The 24173-nt window shown below is 38.0% G+C and overlaps 1 protein-coding gene across 1 annotated transcript in view; it reads right to left on the minus strand.

Moving 5' to 3' along the window:
- Positions 1-283: 283 nt before the first annotated feature.
- Positions 284-24173, minus strand: part of kdr (kinase insert domain receptor (a type III receptor tyrosine kinase)) — a 43485-nt gene continuing 19595 nt past the window's right edge. Inside the window, exons 14-30 of the mRNA XM_017688082.2 lie at positions 23375-23521; positions 22588-22719; positions 16234-16340; positions 14229-14364; positions 13730-13834; positions 11919-12032; positions 9571-9659; positions 8370-8538; positions 8050-8141; positions 7688-7810; positions 7378-7489; positions 5370-5469; positions 4480-4585; positions 3568-3713; positions 2649-2721; positions 2469-2551; positions 284-1638 (exon numbers count right to left, since the gene is read on the minus strand). Coding sequence (XP_017543571.1) covers positions 1422-1638; positions 2469-2551; positions 2649-2721; positions 3568-3713; positions 4480-4585; positions 5370-5469; positions 7378-7489; positions 7688-7810; positions 8050-8141; positions 8370-8538; positions 9571-9659; positions 11919-12032; positions 13730-13834; positions 14229-14364; positions 16234-16340; positions 22588-22719; positions 23375-23521 — 2051 coding nt within the window. The 3' untranslated portion in view covers positions 284-1421. The remainder of the gene's footprint in view (positions 1639-2468; positions 2552-2648; positions 2722-3567; positions 3714-4479; positions 4586-5369; positions 5470-7377; positions 7490-7687; positions 7811-8049; positions 8142-8369; positions 8539-9570; positions 9660-11918; positions 12033-13729; positions 13835-14228; positions 14365-16233; positions 16341-22587; positions 22720-23374; positions 23522-24173) is intronic.

Below are 24173 nucleotides of genomic sequence, written 5' to 3' on the forward strand. Positions count from 1 at the left end.
CAAGAAATAGACAAAAGAAGCTGGTCAGAAGACTTCAATGAACTAGGGTTGTATATGGATTGAGTAGGCTGGTAATATAAGAGGACATCTGGCCATTGAATCCTTTACTAACATAAAGTGACAGTTTGCCCAAAGCCTAGGTGTTAAGCTCAAAGAACCAAATAAAATGATCTCTGAATAAAATGATTTTCTTCCATTAAATCACAAAACTGTCAATCATGTTTCTCTCCAACAAAGACATGGAAGCGTTAAAAGGCACACAATATATGATGACCACTGTTAATAGGATTAATTTTACTCAATGTTTATTTTATAAAACTAGTTATATTTATGACAAGTTTAGTAAATAACTGATGTTCTTACATGGACTATATTAAGTCCTCACTTCATAAACTGTACAAGACAAAAAGAAGATGAAAAATATCAAGACAAGAGAAACAAAAGGCAAAAGAAGCGAGCTCAGGACAGAAAGAGGCCTGCCCGACTTCAATTTAACACAATACAAAAGATAAATACAGAAACAAATCAACATTCCGCCACGCGATTGTCTCGCATTCCAGTCGCTATTTCCCATCTGGAAGAAAGTGGGTGTGGCTCTTGCCTAGGAAGCGGGAGTCGTTTCACTGATAGGCTATGCTTGCTCTGTGGCCTGTGTAAACAGCGATTACATTTCCAAAGAAAAATTACTTTGAAAAGAATGCAAACTAACACATACAGCTTATCTGCACCAAGACAATATATTACATTTATTTCCAAAAAAAGAGGGAACAGGCCAGGAATAAATGTGATATTTTGCTTGATTAATGAGCACAGGCCACTTACTCACTGACTTTCTCATATAAACAGAAAATGATTTACAGGCTCCTGTTAAGGCACAAAGTGGGTTTGGTAGAACTGTATTACAGCGTGGTTGCAGATGTCTAACACAGAAGAAAAGTTACTGATTTTGATACATGTACCTGGTTAAATAATGTTAAATAAACGACAAGGAGAAACAACAACACTTCAGAGTGGAAGTATGAGAGGGTGAGACAGCACTTCACAGGAAGTGTTTAGTCACCTGGTGCTATCTGTGCTAGTTTTTTGGGTCCATTCTAACCCACAAAATGACATTATTAAAATCATGGCGAAGCGCCAACCTATCATAAGCAGAACTGTATTCAGGATAACACCCACGCTTGTTTTATTGTTTATATCCACATGAAGGAAATATATTACATCAGTCTTTTAGTTACTCACTTTTGGTAGATGTAATACATTGCATTAATGTGGAAATGACACAATAGTAAATCCAGTGCATCCTTTTTTCAGCATAAAAGGTTGAATCTGCTATTCCAGGTCAAAAGTTTAAACTCTCATGTTCAAAATACGACAATTGAGGCACTTCTTTAAAGTCATAAGGGCATTATGGGTGGTTGCTGTTAAACAGGGGGTGCGCTGTAACGGACCTCAGCGCTAAATTTGTCATCTCTTTTGGGGAGCGGGGGCTTCTTCAGAATGTCCCTCTTCAGGATCATTTCCTCGTTGGCATACACAGGTGCCTCCGCGTCATCTGAGTGGTAGCCCGACTGGTAACCACTCGTCTGATTGGACGATTCGGAGGCTAGAGATTCCTTACTCTTACACCGCAGGAGGGGGCTGAGGAAAGAGATCCAATAAAAATTCTTTATTATAGCTTATTTCTTTAAAGTTAAGACACTATAATAACATAGTAACAACTATTTAATACCACATATATTAAAACGTAATTAAAGAAATGCAAGTTAAAGTAATTTTGGAGAGATGGAGAACACACTGAAAAGGCAATAGGTTGCCAAACGTTTGCTTCCTTGGAGTGCAGTGGTGCTACAAGGCTAATAAAGCTAATAAATGAATTGTGCAAACAGCATATCTAAATCTCCAAACGCTTGCCTTAAACAGCATCACCACATCACACCTTGAGACAGTTTGAAGTGAATGTGTGATGGCATAAGGTTCGATTACTTAAAATAATCAAATCAAATCAAATCACATTTATTGTCATATCACATCTACATAAGTGGAAGTGAGTGAAACTCTGAGGTGCATAGCCCCCTTATAGAATTTAAATACAAATATATAAAAAAAAAAAAAAAAATATATATATATATATATATATATATATATATATAAGAAGAATGGTTATCATTAAAACCATTAATAATAATATAATAATAATATTTTTTATCTATCAGCTCAACAGACAGGTGATTAAACAGTTATAGAAGAAATTATAATTATTAATTTAGAATCATAAAAAAATGACATTAGCCTTTTAAAATTAGCCTCATTGCAAACTTCATAAAGCAAACATTTCTCTGCTGATTGACCATCTTTGCATCTATGTTGAGGGGAAACCGCATAAATTAGATTTTTGTTTGCCAAGCTACCCCTTTAATCAATAGGATCTATTTTACCAGTGAGAGGAAATAGCTTGGTCTCAGTCTCACCTGAATGTGGCTGTTCTCTGCACTTGGTTTAAAGCCTTCATCTCGTCACGTGACAAACGAATACCACAGTCCATCTGACCATCCTGTGGTTGAGGAAGGAACCATTAACAAATTATTAACAATGTACATACTAGCACCAAAATAGTCTTAACTTAGAATTTATTGATGACTAAACTTTACCATTATAGCACTTCGTTCCAGAGGAATGTCCTCAAATATCTGATGAGCACACAGTTCAAGCTGCTGACCGTATCTGTGAGAAGAGAGAGATGGTTACATGTATCTATTTGTGAGTGTGTTTGTTTTTGTACATTTTCAGGACAAAATGTCCTGATTTTGTAGTAAAACCAGAGAAATACAGGGCTCTCTTTCCTCTTGGGCTTCTGTATATGGACAGTTGTGGCATTGCTGGGATTCAAACTCACAACCTCCTGATGTTAGGATGAATTATTATACAGCGGCACCACATGAGGCAATGCCCTGCTTTAAAGTTAAAACAACAAATATTTTCTCCAGTGTATTAAACATTCGTAGACACAAAATCTCAGTTGCTTCATATGTTCCTGAGTGATGCAGTGGACTAAGCCGTCACCCCAACAGGGGGTTGTAAGTTTGAGCCCCAGCAATGCCATAGCCACCCATAAGTGAGAACCCAAGAGGGAAAATGTCTAGCAGGATTATATGATGGAAAGAGATCTAGCTAGTGGGGGAATTGAGTATATAAAAAAAGGAGTTCATTTTATTTACCAAACTGAGAGAACTGAAAAATGAAGAGAACTTTTGGCTCAACTAAGAAATTTGAGTTGTGTCCTCAAGTTGACTCAACTTGAAAGTTGATGTGTACATCAGTTCCATGCAAATGAAATATGTTACATCAACTTAAAGTTAAATTAAGTACATACACATAGTGATTATGTTGATCTGATATATGTCATTCAAGTTGTGCCAATGTACATATTTGAATCATGTAAATGTAAAGCAATGTTTAAGAAACTTTTTTTCAGTGTATATCGCATATATGTGTCAGCACAACCTGACATTCTATAAAAATAAACATATGTATATTTGTGCATGTGTGTGTGTGCATGTGTGTGCTGACCCCAGTGGCGGAGCATTATCGTAGTTGAGCTGGTTCCCTATGCTGTCTGCTCTGGGTGCTACGTTATATGATGTCACTCTAAGGTGGGCAATTCCAGACCCTCCCTCCACCTCCCCAACCGTCAGCGGGATATAGTCCTTCCCATCCTACAGCAAAGGAGAAACACACTGAAAACAGGACCTGTACAAACTCAAACTTCACACAGGCTGTTATTATTTATACATAAGGAACACACGTCCTCATGAGGAAAAACATGCAGCCACCAATAAATATGTAAACAATTACAAAACATATCAGCACTAAATACATAAAGGCCAAAACTTACAGATACAGTTAAACACACACACACACACACACACACACACACACACACACACATATATTTACTAAGCCGCTTCTCCCACAGGGTCATGGGGGGGTGCTGGAGCCTATCCCAGCTGTCATCAGGCAGAAGGCAGGATACACCCTGGACAGGTCGCCAGTCCAACGCAGGGCAGACAGACAGACATACACAATCACACACACACACACACAGACACACACACACACACACACACGCCCAGGGGCAATGTAGCATGTCCAATTGGCCTAACTGCATGTCTTTGGACTGTGGGAGGAAACCGGAGAGCCCGGAGGAAAACCATGCAGACACGGGAGAACATGCAAACTCCACAGTTAAACACTTGAAAAGTAATTCACATGCGGACTGTTGCAGACAGACGTGAACATCGAGCTCGAAAAAGCTAATGCACCTGCCTTGGTTTCAAGAATGCGTCAGAGAGAAGTCGGATTCAGCGCAAAAGAGAAGAGGTGGTTTCTTCAATCAGTGGTCTTTTTTCTAAGCATGTACAGTATAAAATCTCCCTCTCTATCCCTCTTTCTCAGACACACACACAAAACCCCATGTCTGACCTGTTGAGCACTGGCCTGTAGCAGATTGCCCAGATGCTCCACTAGCTCTGTGAAAGTGGGTCTGTCTTTGGGTCGATCCAGCCAGCAGTCCAGCATCGTCTGATAACTGAAACAAAATGGATTGAAATGATACTGTGTACACATAACATACAAATTTCAGCTTTACAGAGGAAATCTGTACCACCAACAGGACTGTGGTCAAAGAGGAAGGAGCATTGTTGATGGAACTTGCTAAAATCTAAAACAAAGCTGTTAAATGAGAGCTTTACTTTTCTTTTTCATTTTTTTATTTTATTTTCTAAAACTGGTTCCAACCACAATTTGCCACACTTGCTCCAGATAATCAACTTCGTCCCAAGTCCCTGATTGGCTGGATCAGCAGTATTAGTATTAAGTAAGGGGCAAGGCAGCTTATTGGATAAAAGCTGGACCTAAAATTTGCAGGAAAGAAGTGAATAATAATCAAATTACAGCTTAGTTTATAGTCAATTTAATGCTTATTCCAATTGGCGTCATTTATCACAAAGGCTACTTTAGCTAAAAATTGGCAAATGTAAATCTTACAGAGAATGTCGGTTATCGGAATAATCATATATAAACACTTATGTAGGGTTATGTTAGTTGTCGTGACAATCTGATGTAGATGTCATGTAGTCTTATGAGCAGGAGTAAAGTGTTACCCATATCATTTTCAAGGAACTTATGTGAGTTGACAGAACTGATGTCCTGTGTCTTCTTCCAAAAAAAAAACACTTTACCTGCAATCCAAACTGTCTTCTTAACTTTTCACATAGACTGAACAAATTTTTTTATACTTTTATTTGAGCCAACTGCCCTTAAGTCCAGTGCTAAATAGGCTAGCTCTATGATTGCAGAAAAGGTATAGTTACATCTCAGGGGTAGCGTAGTCGGGCGGTCTCATTCTGGTACCCTCCTTCAGCCTCCTGCAGAATGATTCATCAATGTTCACTCCAGGATAAGGAGACGCACCTGCATTTCAGCACAGGTAAAAGCAGATGACTGTTATTTTATGGTATTTGATACAGTAAAAAGAGGAAATAATAAATCTATACATAAAGGCTAGGAGTGTAACAATACGCACAAACACATCATCTAAGCCGCTTATCCTTCTGGGTAGTGCAACAATACAACATATTGTTGAAACTGTATCATTCAATAAGTGCCTCTCAATTCTGTCCACACAGGTGCTGAACAATGCATTCAACATACTGGAGCAAATAAAGTACTTTAATACTGATTACACTGCATGAAGTATAATGAAGTAGAATTGAAACAATCAAGTCTGCAGTGATGGCAGACCCTCCCTCCTCTAAAAATATCACTTCCTCTGTATCTCACAATAGAGAGCAGGGAGGAAAAGCGCACTCCTCATAAGCGTACACCGATCAGGCATAACATTATGACATTATGATAACATTGTTTCTATGATCATTGTCCATTTTACTATATAGGTGCACTTTGCAGTTCTACAATTACAGACTGTAGTCCATCTGGTCCATGGACCCTCACAGAGCAGGTACTATTTGGGTGGTGGTTCATTCTCAGCCCTGCAGTGACACTGATATGGTGGTGGTGTGTTAGTGTGTGTTGCGCTGGTCTGAGTGGATCAGACACAGCAGTGCTGCTGGAGTATTTAAACACCTCAGTGTCACTGCTGGACTGAGAATAGTCCGCCAACCAAAAATATCCAGCCAACAGCGTCTTGTGGGCAGCGTCCTGTGACCACTGATGAAGGACTAGAGGATGACCAACACAAACTGTGCAGCAGCAGATGAGCTATAGTCTCTGCCTACAAGGTTGACTGACAAGGTAGGAGTGTCTAACACATCAACAGAAACAGATGGACTACAGTCTGTAATTGTAGATCTACAAAGTGCACCTATATAGTAAGTGGAGCTGATAAAATGGACAATGAGCGTAGAAACAAGGAGGTTGTCATAACATTATGTCTGATTGGTGTGTATTACACCAAGGCTAATATATTAGTTCATGCCTTATTATAATATACTTTTACAATGCGGGATGCTCTAATAAACTAAAAATCTAAATCTCAATATATGAGCTTGTGGCAGATTTTCAGACATATCAAAAATGCACTAAATCGAGACACCACTACTGTATTAAATTGAAGTATGAACTTGAATTGATACATCCATAAAAAAGAGGAATAAAATAAAATTACAAAGCACTGTAAACATGGAGACCACATTTAATTAGGGCCCGACTGATTATATCTAGTGGCCTATAATACTGACTGATATTGACAAGCTGCAGTTTTGAATAGTAGTGAAAATACTTATATACATTTTTTCTTTCCTCCCTTTATCATATTGCATTAATATTTCATTCACTATTACTGTGATCATATTTCTTGTGACAGTTATTATGCTTACTATAATTATTATCATATTCATTACATCTTTTCTCTTTCACAATATTGGTATGTATACCCTTACAACACTATCACATAAATATTGGTGAAAATATTGCCAATTACAATTTGAACAATTTAAATCTCCTTACAACAGAGCAAAATACACCCAGCAAAATGAATCTGAAGCACTCTCTGTTTGTTCTATTTGACAAAGAATAAGACAAATAAGAGGTAATAAACAGAAAGCAGATATTCTGATATTATTATATACAATTTATATTACTGAATATAGTTCCTGTTATTTATTTAAGTTTAAAAAGTGCGACAGTTGAGAACTGGCTATCATATTCATCAAGCACTGTTTAAATTCTAAAAACACAAAATGAGATAAATCAGATCAGCTATATATTTTAGCTATCAAGGTACGGTTGTGTCAAAAAGCATTTATTATTCAGTATCATGTGCTTTGAATGATGGCATGGTAGGTAATAAAGTTCCCTCACCCAGGGAGAATATCTCCCAGAGCAGCACCCCGAAGGACCACACATCACTCTGAGTCGTGTATACACGGTCAAAAATGGTCTCTGGAGCCATCCACTTCAGAGGCAGACGAGCCTGAGAGAGAGAGAGAGAGAGAGAGAGAGAGAATGAGAGAGAGAGAGAGAGAGAGAGAGAGAGAGAGAGAGAGAGAGAGACTCACAGACAGAGAGAGAGAGAGAGAGAGGGAGAGAGAGAGAGTCGGTGTTAAAAATTAATTTTATCCCACTGAAATTAGTTGAAATGCTATTAGTGTTGGTGAAAAAAGGTGCTCACATCTCCTTTGCGAACATAGTCTGGATCTTTATACACATCTCTGGCCAGGCCGAAGTCACAGATCTTCACAATGTTGTTCTCAGAAAGCAGAATGTTCCTGGCTGCCAAATCCCGGTGAATACACTGACATGGACACAGAAACGCTTAAGTGATGCACATACTGAGAAAACTGGACATCTGAGTTTACTAAATGCAAATGAGTAGAATGTATTACATGAGACTCTGTCTTTTTAGTTTACTTACTTTCTGCAATAACTGTGCTGATGTAATATATTTCATTAATGTGGAAATGAAGTACACGTCTGAATGAAGTGAGCTCAATGCATCACGTTTTTCAGTGTCGTTTCATGTTTGAGAGTTACCTTCCGCGAGGAGAGGAACTCCATGCCTTTGGCCACCTGGAAGCTATATCTGATGAGATCCTCCATGGTCAGGTGATCACAGTCTGAACACTCTGTACCACAAACATTCATAACAGGCAGGCATGTAATTCACACCACTATGTTTATCATACGCCAGTAAATCAAGACAAAGAAAATGTTTACTGTTTGCATCTCAGCAACTGACAGATTAAACCACTGGGATGGTATTAACCAGTAATCTGCTAGTTTGTATTCATCATTAACAACATTAATAACTCGAGATATTTTCTACACCATCTTTAGCAGAAAGGCTGCAGTACCATGCTCCACCAGATGGGGGTTGGAGACACCCTCCCCTCGCAGACCAGAGCAGACGGCCGTGCCAGTGCAGATGTTCAGCCGGGTTGTGGTGCCCAAACCCAGATCCCCCTCGTTCAGGTCATCCTCCGTCCCTCCTGCCCTGCCCTGAATCAGGCGCGGCCTGCACCTCTGAAACAACACACAGCAAGCGTACAACCCGGGAGGTTAACTGGAGTTTTCAAATTATACTATAATTGCAACGTTATAAGCTTTGCTGGTGATTACAAATACACAAATCTGACACACAATTCATATAAAAAAATAACAAAAAAACATAAGGACCCAACAAATCATCTACATTTTTTTAAAGGTTCTACCCGGTAGTCTGGACTATCCTGATGATTTGTCTTTGAATTAAAATATTCAAATCATGAAACAAGAAGACTCATACTTGTCAATAGTGGGAATAGCTGTAATTATTTGAACATCTGACATCTGGAATAAGTCAGAAGTCGTTTGGAATAAAAATCCTATTATATATTGTATCTCAAAATCTATTGCATAGATCATCATTAATAAGTTTGGAAACGCATTTCATAAACAACAATATTGCCCAGTGTAGATTTGAAGAGGTATTTTTAGATGCTTTATACAGTGTGTAAAAACAACAAAGTTATTCTCTGATAAATAATGGGGGTGTAGCGATATGCATATTCAAGATTCAATGCTATTTTCAGAATCCTAATGAATTTTCAACACTTTATTGTCAAATCAAAAGTCTTGATTTACTCATTTTTCTGTATTGTTCCAACTGGTAGCAGGTTAAGTCACATACATTTAAAGCACATGAACAAATGTTCACCTCAATGAATCTACATCATAAAATCAAAGGGTCACTAAATAAAACCAAACAATCTGGTACAGATCACCTCTTATGCTAACTTAATAAAGATGCACATAAGAATGTTAACAAATCTTTATCCATTATTATTTTTAGCTCATTCATCACTTTTCACTAAGCCAACAGGCTTCTGCTGTAAGTCCTGAGTGGTGTGTACAGGCGATGAGATCTTTTGGCTGATGCCCCTGTTCTTACATAACTGCGCTTGCCCAGCTGTAACCACATCAGAGTGACTCAAAGTATTATCCTGAGATCAATGGGACCACAGCACAGATGCAGTGCTCTTTTACTGGCCTGTTAAAGTGCTATGGCTTGTTTACCTTAAAGGGGCTGTATTCTCCACGCTTACTCTTCAGATAGCTGGATAGGTTGCCATACTTGCAGTACTCCACTATCACCATCAATGGACCTGAGAGGTGGAGTGACAGGGAGAAAGAAGAAAAGAGAGAAAGAGAAACTATGCATGAGATTTCTTTCTAAGAAATGGCAGTAATGGCCAAGTGGTTCACATGTTTGTGTCAAACGGTTGCACACAGACAGTCGTATGCAACATTTTGAACACTTCTGGTTAAATTCCATGTTTTGTTGATAGTAAGTGAAAATAAAATTAATGCATACTATTTTTTTTCCTCTAAATTTTAGTGTGCAATTTCTATTTATTTGCTGAGTTTAACATATTAGGAAAAATGAAACGTAGAAATGTGTATGACTTTTGCATTAAAATGTGCAGAAGTGTGTTCTCTGTAGAGATTGTGTTTTGCTTCTTTAGACTATTATTTGATACATTTTTATCAGCTAAAATTTAAAGTGGCATTCTGTGGTACACAAATGGTTTCACTGCAAAACTAGTAGGGCATTTTATTGACCATGACTCCCTAAAATAAACATACTTGCACACTTCCTGAAGACCAGTAGGTGCATACTGAACATGTCTTTACCCAGCAAGGACACAATGAAAAAAGGTTTCTCTGACCTTATTTATATTTGAGCAAATGAACACCTTCAGTTTATAACCCCAAACAAATCACCGCCATGATGTTATTCGCGATAACACATGACCTCAAGTCTTCTATTGCTTACATACACCAGTTAAATAAATAAAGTAAAAAAATAAATATAAATAGGGCGGCACGGTGGCGTGGTGGGTAGCGCTGTCGCCTCACAGCGAGGAGGGCCTGGCTTCGATTCCCCGGCCGGGTGACCGGGGTCCTCTCTGTGTGGAGTTTGCATGTTCTCCCCGTGTGTGTGTGGGTTTCCTCCGGGTTCTCCGGTTTCCTCCCACAGTCCAAAGACATGCAGTCAGGCCAATTGGACATGCTAAATTGCCCCTAGGTGTGAGTGTGTGAGTGACTGTCTGTGTGTCTGCCCTGTGATGGACTGGCGACCTGTCCAGGGTGTATCGTGCCTTTCGCCCGAAGACTGCTGGGATAGGCTCCAGCACCCCCCCGCGACCCTGACGGAGAAGCGGCTTGGAAAATGGATGGAAAGAAATAAATAAATTGGACTGTGAACTTGGCATTTAATATATTTTAATGTTTAGTGATTCCTTCCACCAAATTATAGTTCCTTAACTATAATGAACTCCACTCACTCGCTGCACAGTCTTTTGGAAGCCTTGCCTTTTGAAGTATGTACAATATCAAGTTTAGCTCAGTGTTGTCATTTTTTGCTAGATCAATTTTAATGTTGTTTTGTCTGTAAAGCATTTCACAGCCCATTTTGTTGCAAATGGTATTGGGTTCATTTCTGGCAGATTCCAGGTTGGTTAGGTGTTTTTCTGTCACAGCTGCCGACTGAAAAGCTGCTCAGTGGTGATGACAGTTTGGGAATTTAGTGTAGTCTCATCTTCAGAGTCGGACCAAATCGGCTGTCGGTCAAATGTGATCTTAAAAGTATCCACCTTCTGTTTGTGCGCAAAGTAAGAAGTAAAAACGTTCAAATGGCTTGAGCGTCTCCTACAGCTGTCAAAGTCGTGGCTTAGCAATGGTGTCTTAGCAGAGTGATACAGTGTTTGTGAAAAAAGTGGTGCTTTTGTGGCGAGATATCAGCACAGTTAGAACACCTCTCAACCAATCAGCTTGCGTGGCCTTAACGAGCTGTTGTATAATCAAATGGATGCAATGGTTTTAGGTGAATTCAACTTTGTTATTATACATATACGGTGGTAGAGTATAACAAAACACAATTACTTATCAACACAATTATAACACAATTACTGTCATTCATTTGACTTACTTTTGGCAGCAATTGTATTAATGTATTTTGTTCATGCACACGAACCAGTGTACACATTTCAATCAGTTCAATCCAAAGCAACACTTTTTTCAGTGCATGAGCACTTTTATGATGTTCAGTAAAGTAAGTAAAGCTGAGTTTGACTCCTCCAGCTTTCTTCTCAGACCCCCCCAACACACACATCACAATATTATTTATTTCTCACTCTTAGTTCATTAAAAACAGGCAGAGAAATTCCACCAAAGTGCAATTTCTAAACTTTCCACTGACACCACTGTAGGAGAAGAGACATTTCACTGTGATTTGACTTTTATGATGTGTCACTGCATTTAAATAATACAGGAAAAACAATTATAACTCTGCACTTCTATTATAACTCTAGTTGTCTATTAAGAAACAACGCAAACATTCTGATATAATACAGTGGACTCACCTCCGGGTTTGGTGCAGGCACCTAGCAGGTTGACCACATTAAGATGGTGGCCAATATGTATAAGAATCTTCAGTTCCGACATCAAGGCACGGTACTCACTGGAAGTAGCGCCCTCTGTAGACATGGAAAAACAACACATGCATGTAGATGCACTGTTAATTGTCCTATAACATGTGAAAAACAAAATAGTAAAATTCTTATATTTTAAATAAAAGATTTTGATGTAGTCCATACAGGATCTATATGAAAACTTATGCAAACAGCTTTTCACTCACCATTTCTGCGGTGTCAGAATAACATATATTTACATATATCTCCCTGTTCAGCCTCGCACATTCACACTGAAGTTATAAGGAGTGTTTCAGACTGCATTGCTTTTTAATGAAGCATAATACAGGGCAGGCAATCAGAACAGAGCTCCTTTACGTAAATCAGTCATGACCGCACAGTAATGAAAAGAACTTATTTAATTCTAGTGATCGTGTAGACAATGATTTCAGTTTTTACTATATAGAACCTCACAAATGTTATACGCAGGCCTCATGGAAAGAAATAAAATATGTGAAAAATGTTTTATATGGATCGCAGGATATACTAGAACCATCAAAAAAAGTCTGCAGTGGTGCACACTGTTCAATCAGAAGGAAAGGGAGCAGCTGAATTTTCTAAATGACTGACACACCAAACTTCTGACACAATTTAGGAGCAAAATGCGTAAGGTGCATATTTTTCATTCTAATTAATAATTGTCAGTTCTTTCTACAGAGGCTATTCAGAAACAGTTCAGTGATGTGAGGTCACTGAACACAATTAAATGGCTGAGATGCATTCAGAGTTGTTCAGAGTGGTTTGATATGGAATGCTTGATACTAAAGAAACTTACAGACTTACAGTTACAGTGGTGGTGATAGGAAACAGGAGTCACAATGTCTAAACACAAATATAGCCATTGCATTTACCATTCAAAAAAGCCAGCGATCCTACTCTTGTCTTCTGAGTGTTTATATTTAATGCTGATGATGGTGAAATAGTCATAAATCTGAACAAATATGTTTTCAATTTTGCCTTACAGCTCCCTGCATGTGTCCCTCTAGCATGAAATGATTTTAAAAAGATTACATTCCAGCCCAAAAGGTTTTCTCAAAACTACTGTAAAACAGTGTTTCTGGTACAAAGGCCCCGAAGAGCATAGATTTTTGTTCTACTCTGTTTGTCCATAATAAGGAGTTATTTTCATCTGTTTTCTTGACATCTCAAGATATTTGTGCCATTATCCTAACACAACGAAGGTCATGATTAAACAATGTCTGTTATATCCTGGTATCGTCATAAATGTCACAGGATGTTGAAAAACAATGAAAGTGAAAATAACTTATTATTACAGAAAAGTGTAGTAGCTTTCCTTGATGCAGCTTTTAGAGGTATTAAACTCTTCAGATGTCTAGTTCCTATCACCACCACTGTAAACATTTCTGAGTCAGTTTTCTCTAGAAGCTAGCATTTCACTCCAAACCATTGTGAATGACTTCATTCACATCTTGACAATGCCTAACGGAAAGTTTTTGAAAAACCATTGAAATTCCCCTATAAGAAAAAGAAATGGCTTATTTTTACATGTAAAAAAAATCAAAACAGAAAGAGAAGAATTAAAACTAAAAAAAGAGATACTGTACCCAGAAAACACCAATGTAACTAGTTAAAACCTAGTCAGCTTCATGAAAATCGACCATGCTACTGGACTGGTCCCTACTAGCTTCCATCCATTATTAGTCATGCCATGCATCTTTGAAGAGTGAAAGAAAGACATTTACCCTTAAGCATCTTCACTGCTACTGTAGTGTAGGTGGTAGCCTTCTCAATACCAAACGCTGCCGCCTCCACAACCTGACCAAATGCCCCTCGGCCCAGGGGCTCCCCTACAAACACAACGCAGTTTTAGATTCCACTCTTCCTTGTTATTTGAATTTCAAAATGTTTGTTCATGGTGGAAAATATTCTGTCAAATTGCACATTTTTACAAGAATCTTAAAGAAGTCGTGTTTCTTTATGCAGGTTTATTATTACTAATGTTAAGACGTGTGATTCAGTAACTGTTTTAAGTCAATCACTAACTACTACAAAGCTAATATCTAAGTTATGCAGCTACAAAAGTGAAGGAGTAACATGTGGGCCCACATACAGGCCCATTCAGCTTAAAGAGGCATATATTGCTGTAGTATTAGTATTGCAGTGATATTATCTTTTACTTGAATTACATGAAGATTATGTCAGATTTGAAGTGACAGCTCCAGTAATGAATCTGAAGCTCACCTAGTTTGAGGCGCTCACGAGGAAACTCCCACTTGCTGGCATCATAGGTGAGTCTCTCACAGTGCTCATCCATTGGCATATCCTCTGAGTCTAGGATGATTGACAGGTAGCCTGTCTTCATTTCTCCATCAGTGGGCTAAGATATAAGGCAAGAGACAGAGAGGTATAAAGAATAAAGAGAGACTGCATGAACAAATACAAGAAGTGAGTGAGTGAGTGAATGAGTGAGTGAGTGAGTGAGTGAGTGAGTGAGTGAGTGAGTGAGTGAGTGAGTGAGTGACTGAGTGAGTGAGTGAGTGAGTGAGTGAGTGAGTGAGTGAGTGAGTGAGTGAGTGAGTGAGTGAGTGAGTGATGCACAATGCACAAGTGCATAATTATGTAGCTGTGTGTCAAATCATTCACTATCATAGCATACTAGCCACTTTCAGTGACCACAGTATACATCAGGATGTGTTGTACTGTCATTACGTGGCTGATATACAAGAATGATAGTCTATGACATTAAATGCAATCTGCAAACACTGGATATTGGGATGACAGTGTGAGATATGATACATTAGAATGAAAATACACAACTTAATTGTGTTTCTGAATACTGTGTAGAATGTATAACCTTAGAGTGCTTACAGCAAAGTATTATCGACAATTATACTGTTTATACAATTGTAGATAACAGTATTGACAGTATTCTGCATATCTGATAAGTGTTTTTCTTGCTTGTTGCTTGATTGAAAAGAGCATCACTGTGGCCGTAGCTCAATGGAATCATGCAAAAAATAAAACCACACAATTACTATTCACAATCGAGCAAAATGCTAAATAATAAAACTGAGATGACCTGAGATGATACAGATATACATGTCTGATATTGTTCATGTATATCTGCTGATTCTGACACTAACGGTGATGCATAAACATTTAGGCCAAAATCACCTAAACATTCTGCTCTTCAGGAGGACAACAAACACCTCATCAAATGTAAAATTATTCATTACTTATTAATCTCCTTATGGCGATACAGATGCATTGTGTTTTCCGTGACAGTAGCTATAACTGCACACATTTAATGTAACACTTGAAACTGATAATGTTTATTGCATTTTAGGTAGTTTTACAGGCGGGTATTTCAGAATAGCATAGTCTTTAAGCTGTTTAAGGTTTGTAAGAGTTAGATAGTGTAGTAGATAAGGCACTCAAATCATGAAGGAGTGTGGGGGTTCAATTCCCTGCTCAGGCAACCAAATCACTGCTCTAGTCTTAGACAAGGCTGCTAACAGTACATTACCTGTAATGAAATGTCATTTGTTCATGCCTCTAAAATGCGTTAATCATTCAAACTCATGTTGTGATAATGATAAGTATGAGATCAAATGTGCAGGTTTAACTAGAACCACTGATAAATGATGTGTTGAATTTTGTACGCTGTTTACACTTAACAGCTTCAGGCGGCCATACATAGTGAATGGGGTGGAGCTTGAGAATTTTAAATTAGTAAATGAATTCTTTAGCAGGACAACATTTTTATTGAATCATTGGCTGTTTCTATGAAGACTGTGATTTCCCCATTGGTAATTTGTCATTTTCATTCACTGGAAATGTCAAAGTTAAATGGGAGATGTAAAAGGTCAGACTAAAGTACACAGTGAAAAGAACGAAGACACAAGGAGTGAATGTGTGCTGGTCAGTGCATGACAAACATGACTGTGGGCACATCCACACAAATTCACTGCCCTGTACAAGCTCCAGTGGGTCACTCTCACTCCATCATTAATGACCCATCAGTTAACAAACTCAGTACCACCCAGCAGGCTGTCCACACACACAGCCAGCAGTAAAAGCTGGGGCACAAGGAGGGGGCTACATGAGGGAGGCAGAATGAAGGGAATGCTTCCAGGGACACACAAAAGACAGAGTGAACGCAAGCCTGATCAGTCACTTCAGATCAGTCAGCATGCAGCAGAGCGAGTGTTTGCGTGAGACAGAGGAGAGAGAAAGAGATCGTTACCCGTTTCCTGTTGCGTATGACAAAGACAATGAGGAGCCAGAAGAACATGGCGATGACCACAGCACCGATCGGCACAATCAGCTCTACGTTCATCTTCTCCTCCGCACCTAATGACACCCAGTGACACATAAAAATCAGCCTGTGCTCCTGAAAGTGATGCATTGAATTTGCTTGATTTATTTCCACATGAATAAAATATATTACACCAGTGCCATTATAGAAAAAGCTACCAAACTGCAGGTTAACATTGTGTTGACGTAATTGGCCTGTATTTTATTAATGTGGAAAAGAAACTCAAAAAGAAAGATGCTTCTATCAAACTGGTTCAAAGTCAGAGGTGAAAATATATTTCTGCCTTTAAACTGGCTTGGAATTTAGACCCTATAATTTCATAATGTTTGTTTTATTACAGTAAATGATTGAACATTCCATTTTGTCACTACCAAAACAATCAGCACTATCAAAACTGCACCAAATGTTTCAGTAATGACTTTACAATTGTACCTAGTTTTGAGCAGAACTTCAAAACACGTCTATCACAACGCTGACCATTTTACCAGCAAAAATGTACTGAATTGCAGAAAGTGTTTTGGAAGTGACAATTCTTAATGTTACACACTGATTTTCAGATTTTAAGACACATTTATTTTAATATAATAGGATCTAGCTGCTCACCATGTGGCCATGAGGGACAGGGATGAGACAGGGATGCAGTTTCACTACCTGCTCTAAATGCAGGGGGGTGGCTAAAATAATAATAATAATAATAATAATAATAATAATAAGTTCAATGTATATAGCGCTTTTCACAAACCCAAGGATGCTTATCATCATCATCAAAAAAAACATTTAAAAAAATAATGATAATTAATACTACAGAGAGGAAAAAAGGAAGGTTTTTAACAGAGATTTGAAGGAAGACAGAGAAGAGCAATTACGAAGAGTGGAATGTAGAGAATTCCAGAGTTTGGGGGAAGCAGCACTGAAAGATCTGCCACCCATAGTAGAAAGTCTAATTGAGGGAACTGTGAGTCCAGCATTAGAAGATTGAAATAAGCCTCCGTCTATGGACTAAAACTCTATGTGTTTTGGCAGTGACATGAAAACATGGGACAGTATTTTTTTTATTTAAAAATAAAATTCATGATAAATATACATCTCCACTTTAAAAAAAATCAAAAGGATGTTTACATTTTTTTTAAAAAATGCAATTATTATTTTCACAAGTTCAAATTTAGAGGTTAAGGTTTGGGAGAGCCACTTCCCAATAGAAATTGATTTTGTATATATTTAGCTTATTACTATCTCAATTAATGCCTTTCGTTTAAATACATCAGAACATCTAACATCTGAATACTGGCTTACATTGCTTTTTTTAATAGTTTAATCGTTTTTTTTTTTTCATTGTAGTTTGAACTCGTTTGGTAGAAATGGTCCAGATCCATTTTAATCAAGTAAATTGCATCTCATGGTCAGTGTAATAGACTGATAACTCATAATAACAATCATTCATACATATAATCAAATGATTAATGAAAACTGCAAGAGATCTCATGTGCAAAATAAACATCTGGTAATCAAAACGGTTTTATCTTTCAATAAATATTATTCATGTATCAATAACCCTAAAAGCAAGATAAATGTGCTTATCATATGCTTTTGATTTACTCTGATAAATATTTCCACTGGGCTGACATTTGAGGAATGTGCATCTGGGTTGTTTTGGCAAACACAGGCAGGGATTGCCAGGAGGAACCAAGTTTACAGGAAATACTTGTTGCTGGTGGGGGATTTATGGTGGCTGAGACTCTGCAAGGAATTCGAGTTGTGTGCTGACCTGATATTTTATCTAATCAAAATAAGCATGAGCAGTCTGCAACAGCAGCGAGCCAAAGACAACCTGTGGGAACTAAGTCACCTACTCAGAACAGTAGGCGAAAGCGCAGGCCAGCTTTTTCATCAGAGTGCGGCCTTGCTGATGGCCACTAGGAAAGCCCCAGCTCCAGAAGCTGAGAATCCAGCCAAAGACAGTAATTCCATGATCTCTCAGTTTTCCATTTTTTACTTTTCGCCCTTTTTCCTCTGATCCTAATATTTTCATGCCTATTTCAATTCTAAGCTATGAGAGAACCCTTCTGTTCACTTCTGTACACTGTTCTCTCTCCTGTTTCCTTTTCTTCATGCTCTCAGTCTCACTTTGCTCGGTCCACTGGGCTGTGTGGGACTCTTTCTTTCTTTATTTCTCTAAATCTGTTTCCAGTAGTGTTGATTTGTCCTATTATTGCTTTAATTCACATATATATATATACTGAAAGTAGCCTGCTGTTATTATCAACATACACCAATGAGGCGTAATATTATGCCCACCTCCTTGTTTCTGCACTCATTTTCAACTTTTGTCACACATAGACATATGATATATTTCAATTATAGAACATACATTTTAGTCATACCTCAACATATACAAATGTATATCGCTGCTGTTGGAAGAAAACATCATTTTTTTAAGTTTTTCAGTTTTTGACATAATTTGAAAATACCTGTTGTCTTTTACATTGTATTTAAATTCCATGTTGAATGGACTAAAATAAGTGGCCCAAAATGACTTCGTATGACTTACATTAAAAGAAAAGTAGCTTTGTTCCTTCTCCTGTAAAGTTACCATTTTGGAGATACAAGGTTTCCGACAACTGCATTTTGTGTAATACATATATATTTAGCAGTTTATGATAGAAAACATTATTCACATGTGTGTATAAATGTATATATATTGTAACGATTGGGAGCAAGGAGGCGGACGCACGTGCTGAGATAAGCGAGATTTATTAAGGGCAAATCTAAGGTCATCGTCTAAACGGTCCAGGTTCACATAGCCAATATGGACAGATCGGGGGGCAGACATAACAGATAAACCATAATAACAATGCAAACAACTGTACATAGACCAGTACACACAACACAGCAGACAACAGTTCAGACAACACACAACAATGCAAAAACCAGCCAACACAAGGGGCAAACACAGGGCTTAAGACAGGCAGGAAACAGGTGGAGACAATCAGGGGAGTCATGAAATGAGGGGGCTGGACCAAAACAAAAGCACATGGGCTAAACCAAAACACGAACACATGGACAGAACTGGGAGGGGCCAATCAAAGATATATATATATAAATGTATGCCTCACCCTTTATGACATATGTGCATATATGGCCATATATCAGATTGGGCAGTATGTGAAGTGGCACTACCGACCATGACCATGAGACATGTCCCCTGCTGGAATGTGTGCATTTTTGCAACTAAAGCAACTAAAGCTCCATGAAAGTTTCACCATGTACAGCTCAGTTTAGTGACAGCAGTCAGCAGGGCCAGAAAACTCACTACCACAAGTACATTAAGTGTAGGAGTGTTATAGTGGTTATTGAATAATCCATATTACTGTACAATTAGCCTTAATATTCACAACTGAACAGTGAGCCCAGAGTTACTCTCTCACAATCTCTTTCTCCTACTCCCCCTCTGTCTCTCTCTTTCTTTGTGAGAACAGGACCCCTTGTTAGCAGGCCTCGTTAGCGAGTCTAACTGGCGCCCGACATTCACCTCAGCTGTGACAAAGACAAACGACAGTGATGAGAGACAAGTCACGTACACTCAGCCTGTACACTTAGCACCTCCGCTAATCCTGTTTATTTGTGCGTCTGCTTGTGCTCTCTCTCTTTCTCACTCTCTAGAGAGGGGGTGGGTGCCTCTGCTCTCACTGTTCTGGGACTTTGTACTGTTTTTCTTCTAGCACTCCCAGAAGGATGTGCGTTAACACAGCCCTCTTCCTGGCTGACAAAAAAGAAAGCTATTTTTACCACAGGACTTTAATTAAAACAATTCTCCCTTATCAAACAGGGCCGAGTGTCACCACGAGCTGCTCACAAATCCAGAGTAATGTTCCTTCGAGATAAAGTCTCTATTTGTATTGACTGAAGTGCTATGACGTTATACTGTAACGTTATGTGTACAGCTCACAGGAAAAAGTGTAACTCCTGCTCATGTGTCCATTAGGACTGGCTACTACCCAGTGATTAGTAGCATTTCCTGTTCGTCATACAATGGCATTTCCTAACACTACCAGGTACTGCTACACACGTGTCAGCAGGAAAATTTTGGTCATTTGTCGGAGGGCAAGCTGTATTAATCCCAAAGTGTTTCGGCAGCTCTGTACTAGGGTCATTCTCCATTTTTGTGTCCCTAGCGTTTACAAATATATTACACTTAAAAACATGTTAGGGTTGCATTTTTGTGTACATTTTCAAATTAAACAATAAGTTATTTGAACAATTACACCTTTTTGAGTCATCAATTTAGCAATATTGGTTTTTAAATCAATCATATAGAATTGTGGTCCCTAAGAGTCGTATCACTGGTGGTACCGCGTAAAAAAAAAACACTAATTTTGAAATGAAATGACACTGATCACATCACTTAACGTTATTTTGCCTATTTCCTAAGGAACTATGAAGAAAAGCACATGGTAACTGGATTGTATTATATATTTTAGTGGAAATTATTGACAACATGAGGTTTGGTGTTCTGTAGCAGCCATTTTGTGAAATTTCATCAAAAAATGTCACCGGTGTTACCTTTCTTATGCGTAACACCAATGAGGATCGGTAACACCAGTGACACCCATGGATAGATAGAAAAGTGGACATTTCTGTAGGATTACTGAATATTCAGTAACACTTTACTACAATCCTGCTACATAACGCTGACATAACCATGCCATAAACATGTCATGACAAATTATGTTCAGTAAGGTAAGAGGGCTGTGTTACCATTACTGTACCAATATTGCAGTGTTTAAGGTCATGATGACTTACTAAAGTACACTTGTAGCATGCGATATAAGCAGTGTTGGACAGTGACTAAGTAAATGTAATTTGTTACTGTACTTAAGTAGTTTTTTCGTGTATCTGTACTGAAGTTTTTCCATTTTGAGCGACTTTTTACTTTTACTCCACTACATTTCAGAGTCAAATATCTGATTTTTTACTCCACTACGTTTTGAGAAATCTGTCGTTCCTTTTGGTTTCTGTGTGTATAAAAACATAACATGTCAAAACAAAAGAAGCGCAAAGCAAGAACACCAATCAGGACACAGTGGTCACTTTGTTCTGAGCTTGTTTTGACCTGTTGGTCATACCGACCCAGTGCAGCACACGGTTCAACGTCAGTGCAGCAGCGTAAAAATTTGGGAGCACATGCGTCACCTAAATGATGAACTAACCTAACTTTGTGTAAATAGACCACAATATAGAAATATGTATACATATGCAGTCGTGACTGGCGTGTTTCTTTTTTTCTGAATTCATACAAACACTTTCATTTTATAGAAAATTAGTTATGGTTAGTTTATGTTTACGAACAGATCAATACAGTAAAGAAAAACTTATTCATGATTCTGAGTTTAAAGCAAGTTTTTATTCAACTTGTAACTAAGATTACAAAGTAATCTTAGACTGAAACTTTGCTTGTGTGTAAAAAGTGATTTCAGAGCCACTCGGTTCTCCCTGATGGAAACTGTTTACCTTCAGTGTTTTGTGCTTAGGATCATTTTAATAGACGTCAGCGTCACTAATTAATGACGTTCTATTAAAAGACTGGTTTACCAAGAGAGACACTGGAGGATTTTCACCAAAATGAGTTCATGAAGCGAGTCTTGTTATAAAAATGATAACAGGACATCAGAGCCATAATTACTCTTTTAGTACTTTTACTTTATACTTAAGTACATTTGAAAGCAAATACTTTAGTACTTTTACTCAAGTCAACGTCTAGAGTAAGGACTTCTACTTTTACTGAAGTAATATTTTACCTTGGGTATCTCTACTTTAACTCAAGTACATGATTTATGTACTTCGTCCACCTCTGGATATAAGCAGGGACTACTTTGTAATGATTATGCAATATATTTACATCCGATTTACTTGCTGTATTGATAATTTCAGGCTTGTATTTCCCACAATATTCAGTTTGTTTCTATGGAAATCACATAAAGCAACATGTGTTTCCTGGAGACAGCAACTGTGTCACTCCCTTCAAGCTAAGAATAGATTTCCTTCCAACATGCATTGTGGCTTCCCATTAATGATAAACACTGAAGCGAAGCAGCGACATTCAGCCATTTTCTACCCGTATATGATTGCATGAGCCAATCAGATTCCTCTCCACTAAATTCCACAAGAATCTCCAATCAGAGCCCAACATCATTGGGGAACAGATCTTACAACTTAAATCTAAACCTTAACAACTCCTATTTCCCAGCATCCACTCATCACACAGGAAAATGCGAAGGTCCTTACCATCTACTGTGAGCTTGGCCTGGGCAAAGTGACAGCCTTGTTTGTTGCAGGCCATGCATGTGTACAGCCCACTGTCCTCTTTCTTCACTCTCTGGATGGTCAGGACACGGTTTGATTCACTCAGAATAACACCTGCCAGACACAAACAAACACATGCAGGCAACTATTTAAAACACAATTATTGCAACTTAGTGGCAGCAACGGTCAACAGCATATGGGCTTATGTCTAACAGGGAGGTCACTGAATGTAAGAGAAAGTAAAATGTAATTTAAAAACATTCATTTGTATAAACAGATAAACGTAACAGGTCTGGTATACACCTAAATCGTGTTTTACTAAAAGATCAGTACAACTTTACAATAAAACAGCCCTTACAAAGTGCTTGAATGGTAGGTTAGAAACACATTGAACCAATTAATATACATTTACATAGATAAAAAGGTCAACAGTGAGTTGTTACATTTGAATTCATATAAATTTGAATATGAATATCTGATGAAGCTGGCAGGTGTCATGCTGACTGATGGAGAAGACAAAGTAAGATAAGTAAACAAGAAGACTTGAGGTTCTGGGCTCAATAAGCATACTATATGTCATACAATTGGTCACTGCTGACCTTTTATAACTGCTTTTATAAATGATTTATAAGGTGTTAATGACCTAATTAATAACCACTACTAAACCAATTTTAAACCATTCCTAATTAATTTATAATGTCTTATTATAATCATATAAGTCTTATTGTAAAGTTGCACCAAAATATCAGGCAAAAATAAAAACTCTCACCAGATCCCTTAATGACCGTTTGGTTGTCTTTAGTCCAGGTGATGGTGGGGTTTGGAGTTCCACTGACCTCACACACCAGCGTAGCAAAATCGCTCACATTGACCCTTTGATCAGTCAGGTTGCTCACAATCCAGGGTGCCTCCAGAGCTAAGACCAAAAGCAGTAGTTAACATGTGAAATGTAGTTCACTTGCATCTGCACTGGGAGAACCTCAAAAGGCAAAGTCAATATACTTAATATACTTTAACAAAAAAGTTTCTAGTAGTTTTTTCTTTTGATCATTTATGAGCATATTGCTGCTTTCAGATCAAAACCTTGTATCTCCATTTTTGTTGTTTTTCAGTTTTTGACATGATCTGAAAATGCTTCTTGCCCTTTACATTGTGTGTAAATTTCATGATGAATGGACCAAAAGAAATGACCCAAAATGCTTTGGAAAAAAGGTCTGGTTCCATTGACTTACATTAAACATAAAGTAGGTTTCTTCCTTCTGCTGTAAAGTTACATTTTGGAGATGGTTTTCTTCCGACAATAGCGATATATGAGAGTAATGTCTTTTCTCCACCTTATCTCTGTTTTGCTAGGTAATATTGGATTGAACCTCTTTTTGCAGGCACAAAGTGGCATGTAAATCAACATAGATATTTTTTAATTATTATAATTACATAGAATATTTCTTCCCCGTATCTCTGATGTCAGATCAACTACGACACTATGGGCTCTCTGTATGGGAAATATACTCTGTGCTGAGCTGCTAGTGAGCAATGATGAGTTAATAGGGAGGGCTGAGAACCTCCTG

The sequence above is a fragment of the Pygocentrus nattereri genome, chromosome 4 (assembly GCF_015220715.1).
Source record: "Pygocentrus nattereri isolate fPygNat1 chromosome 4, fPygNat1.pri, whole genome shotgun sequence".
In the NCBI taxonomy this organism is placed as follows: domain Eukaryota; kingdom Metazoa; phylum Chordata; class Actinopteri; order Characiformes; family Serrasalmidae; genus Pygocentrus; species Pygocentrus nattereri.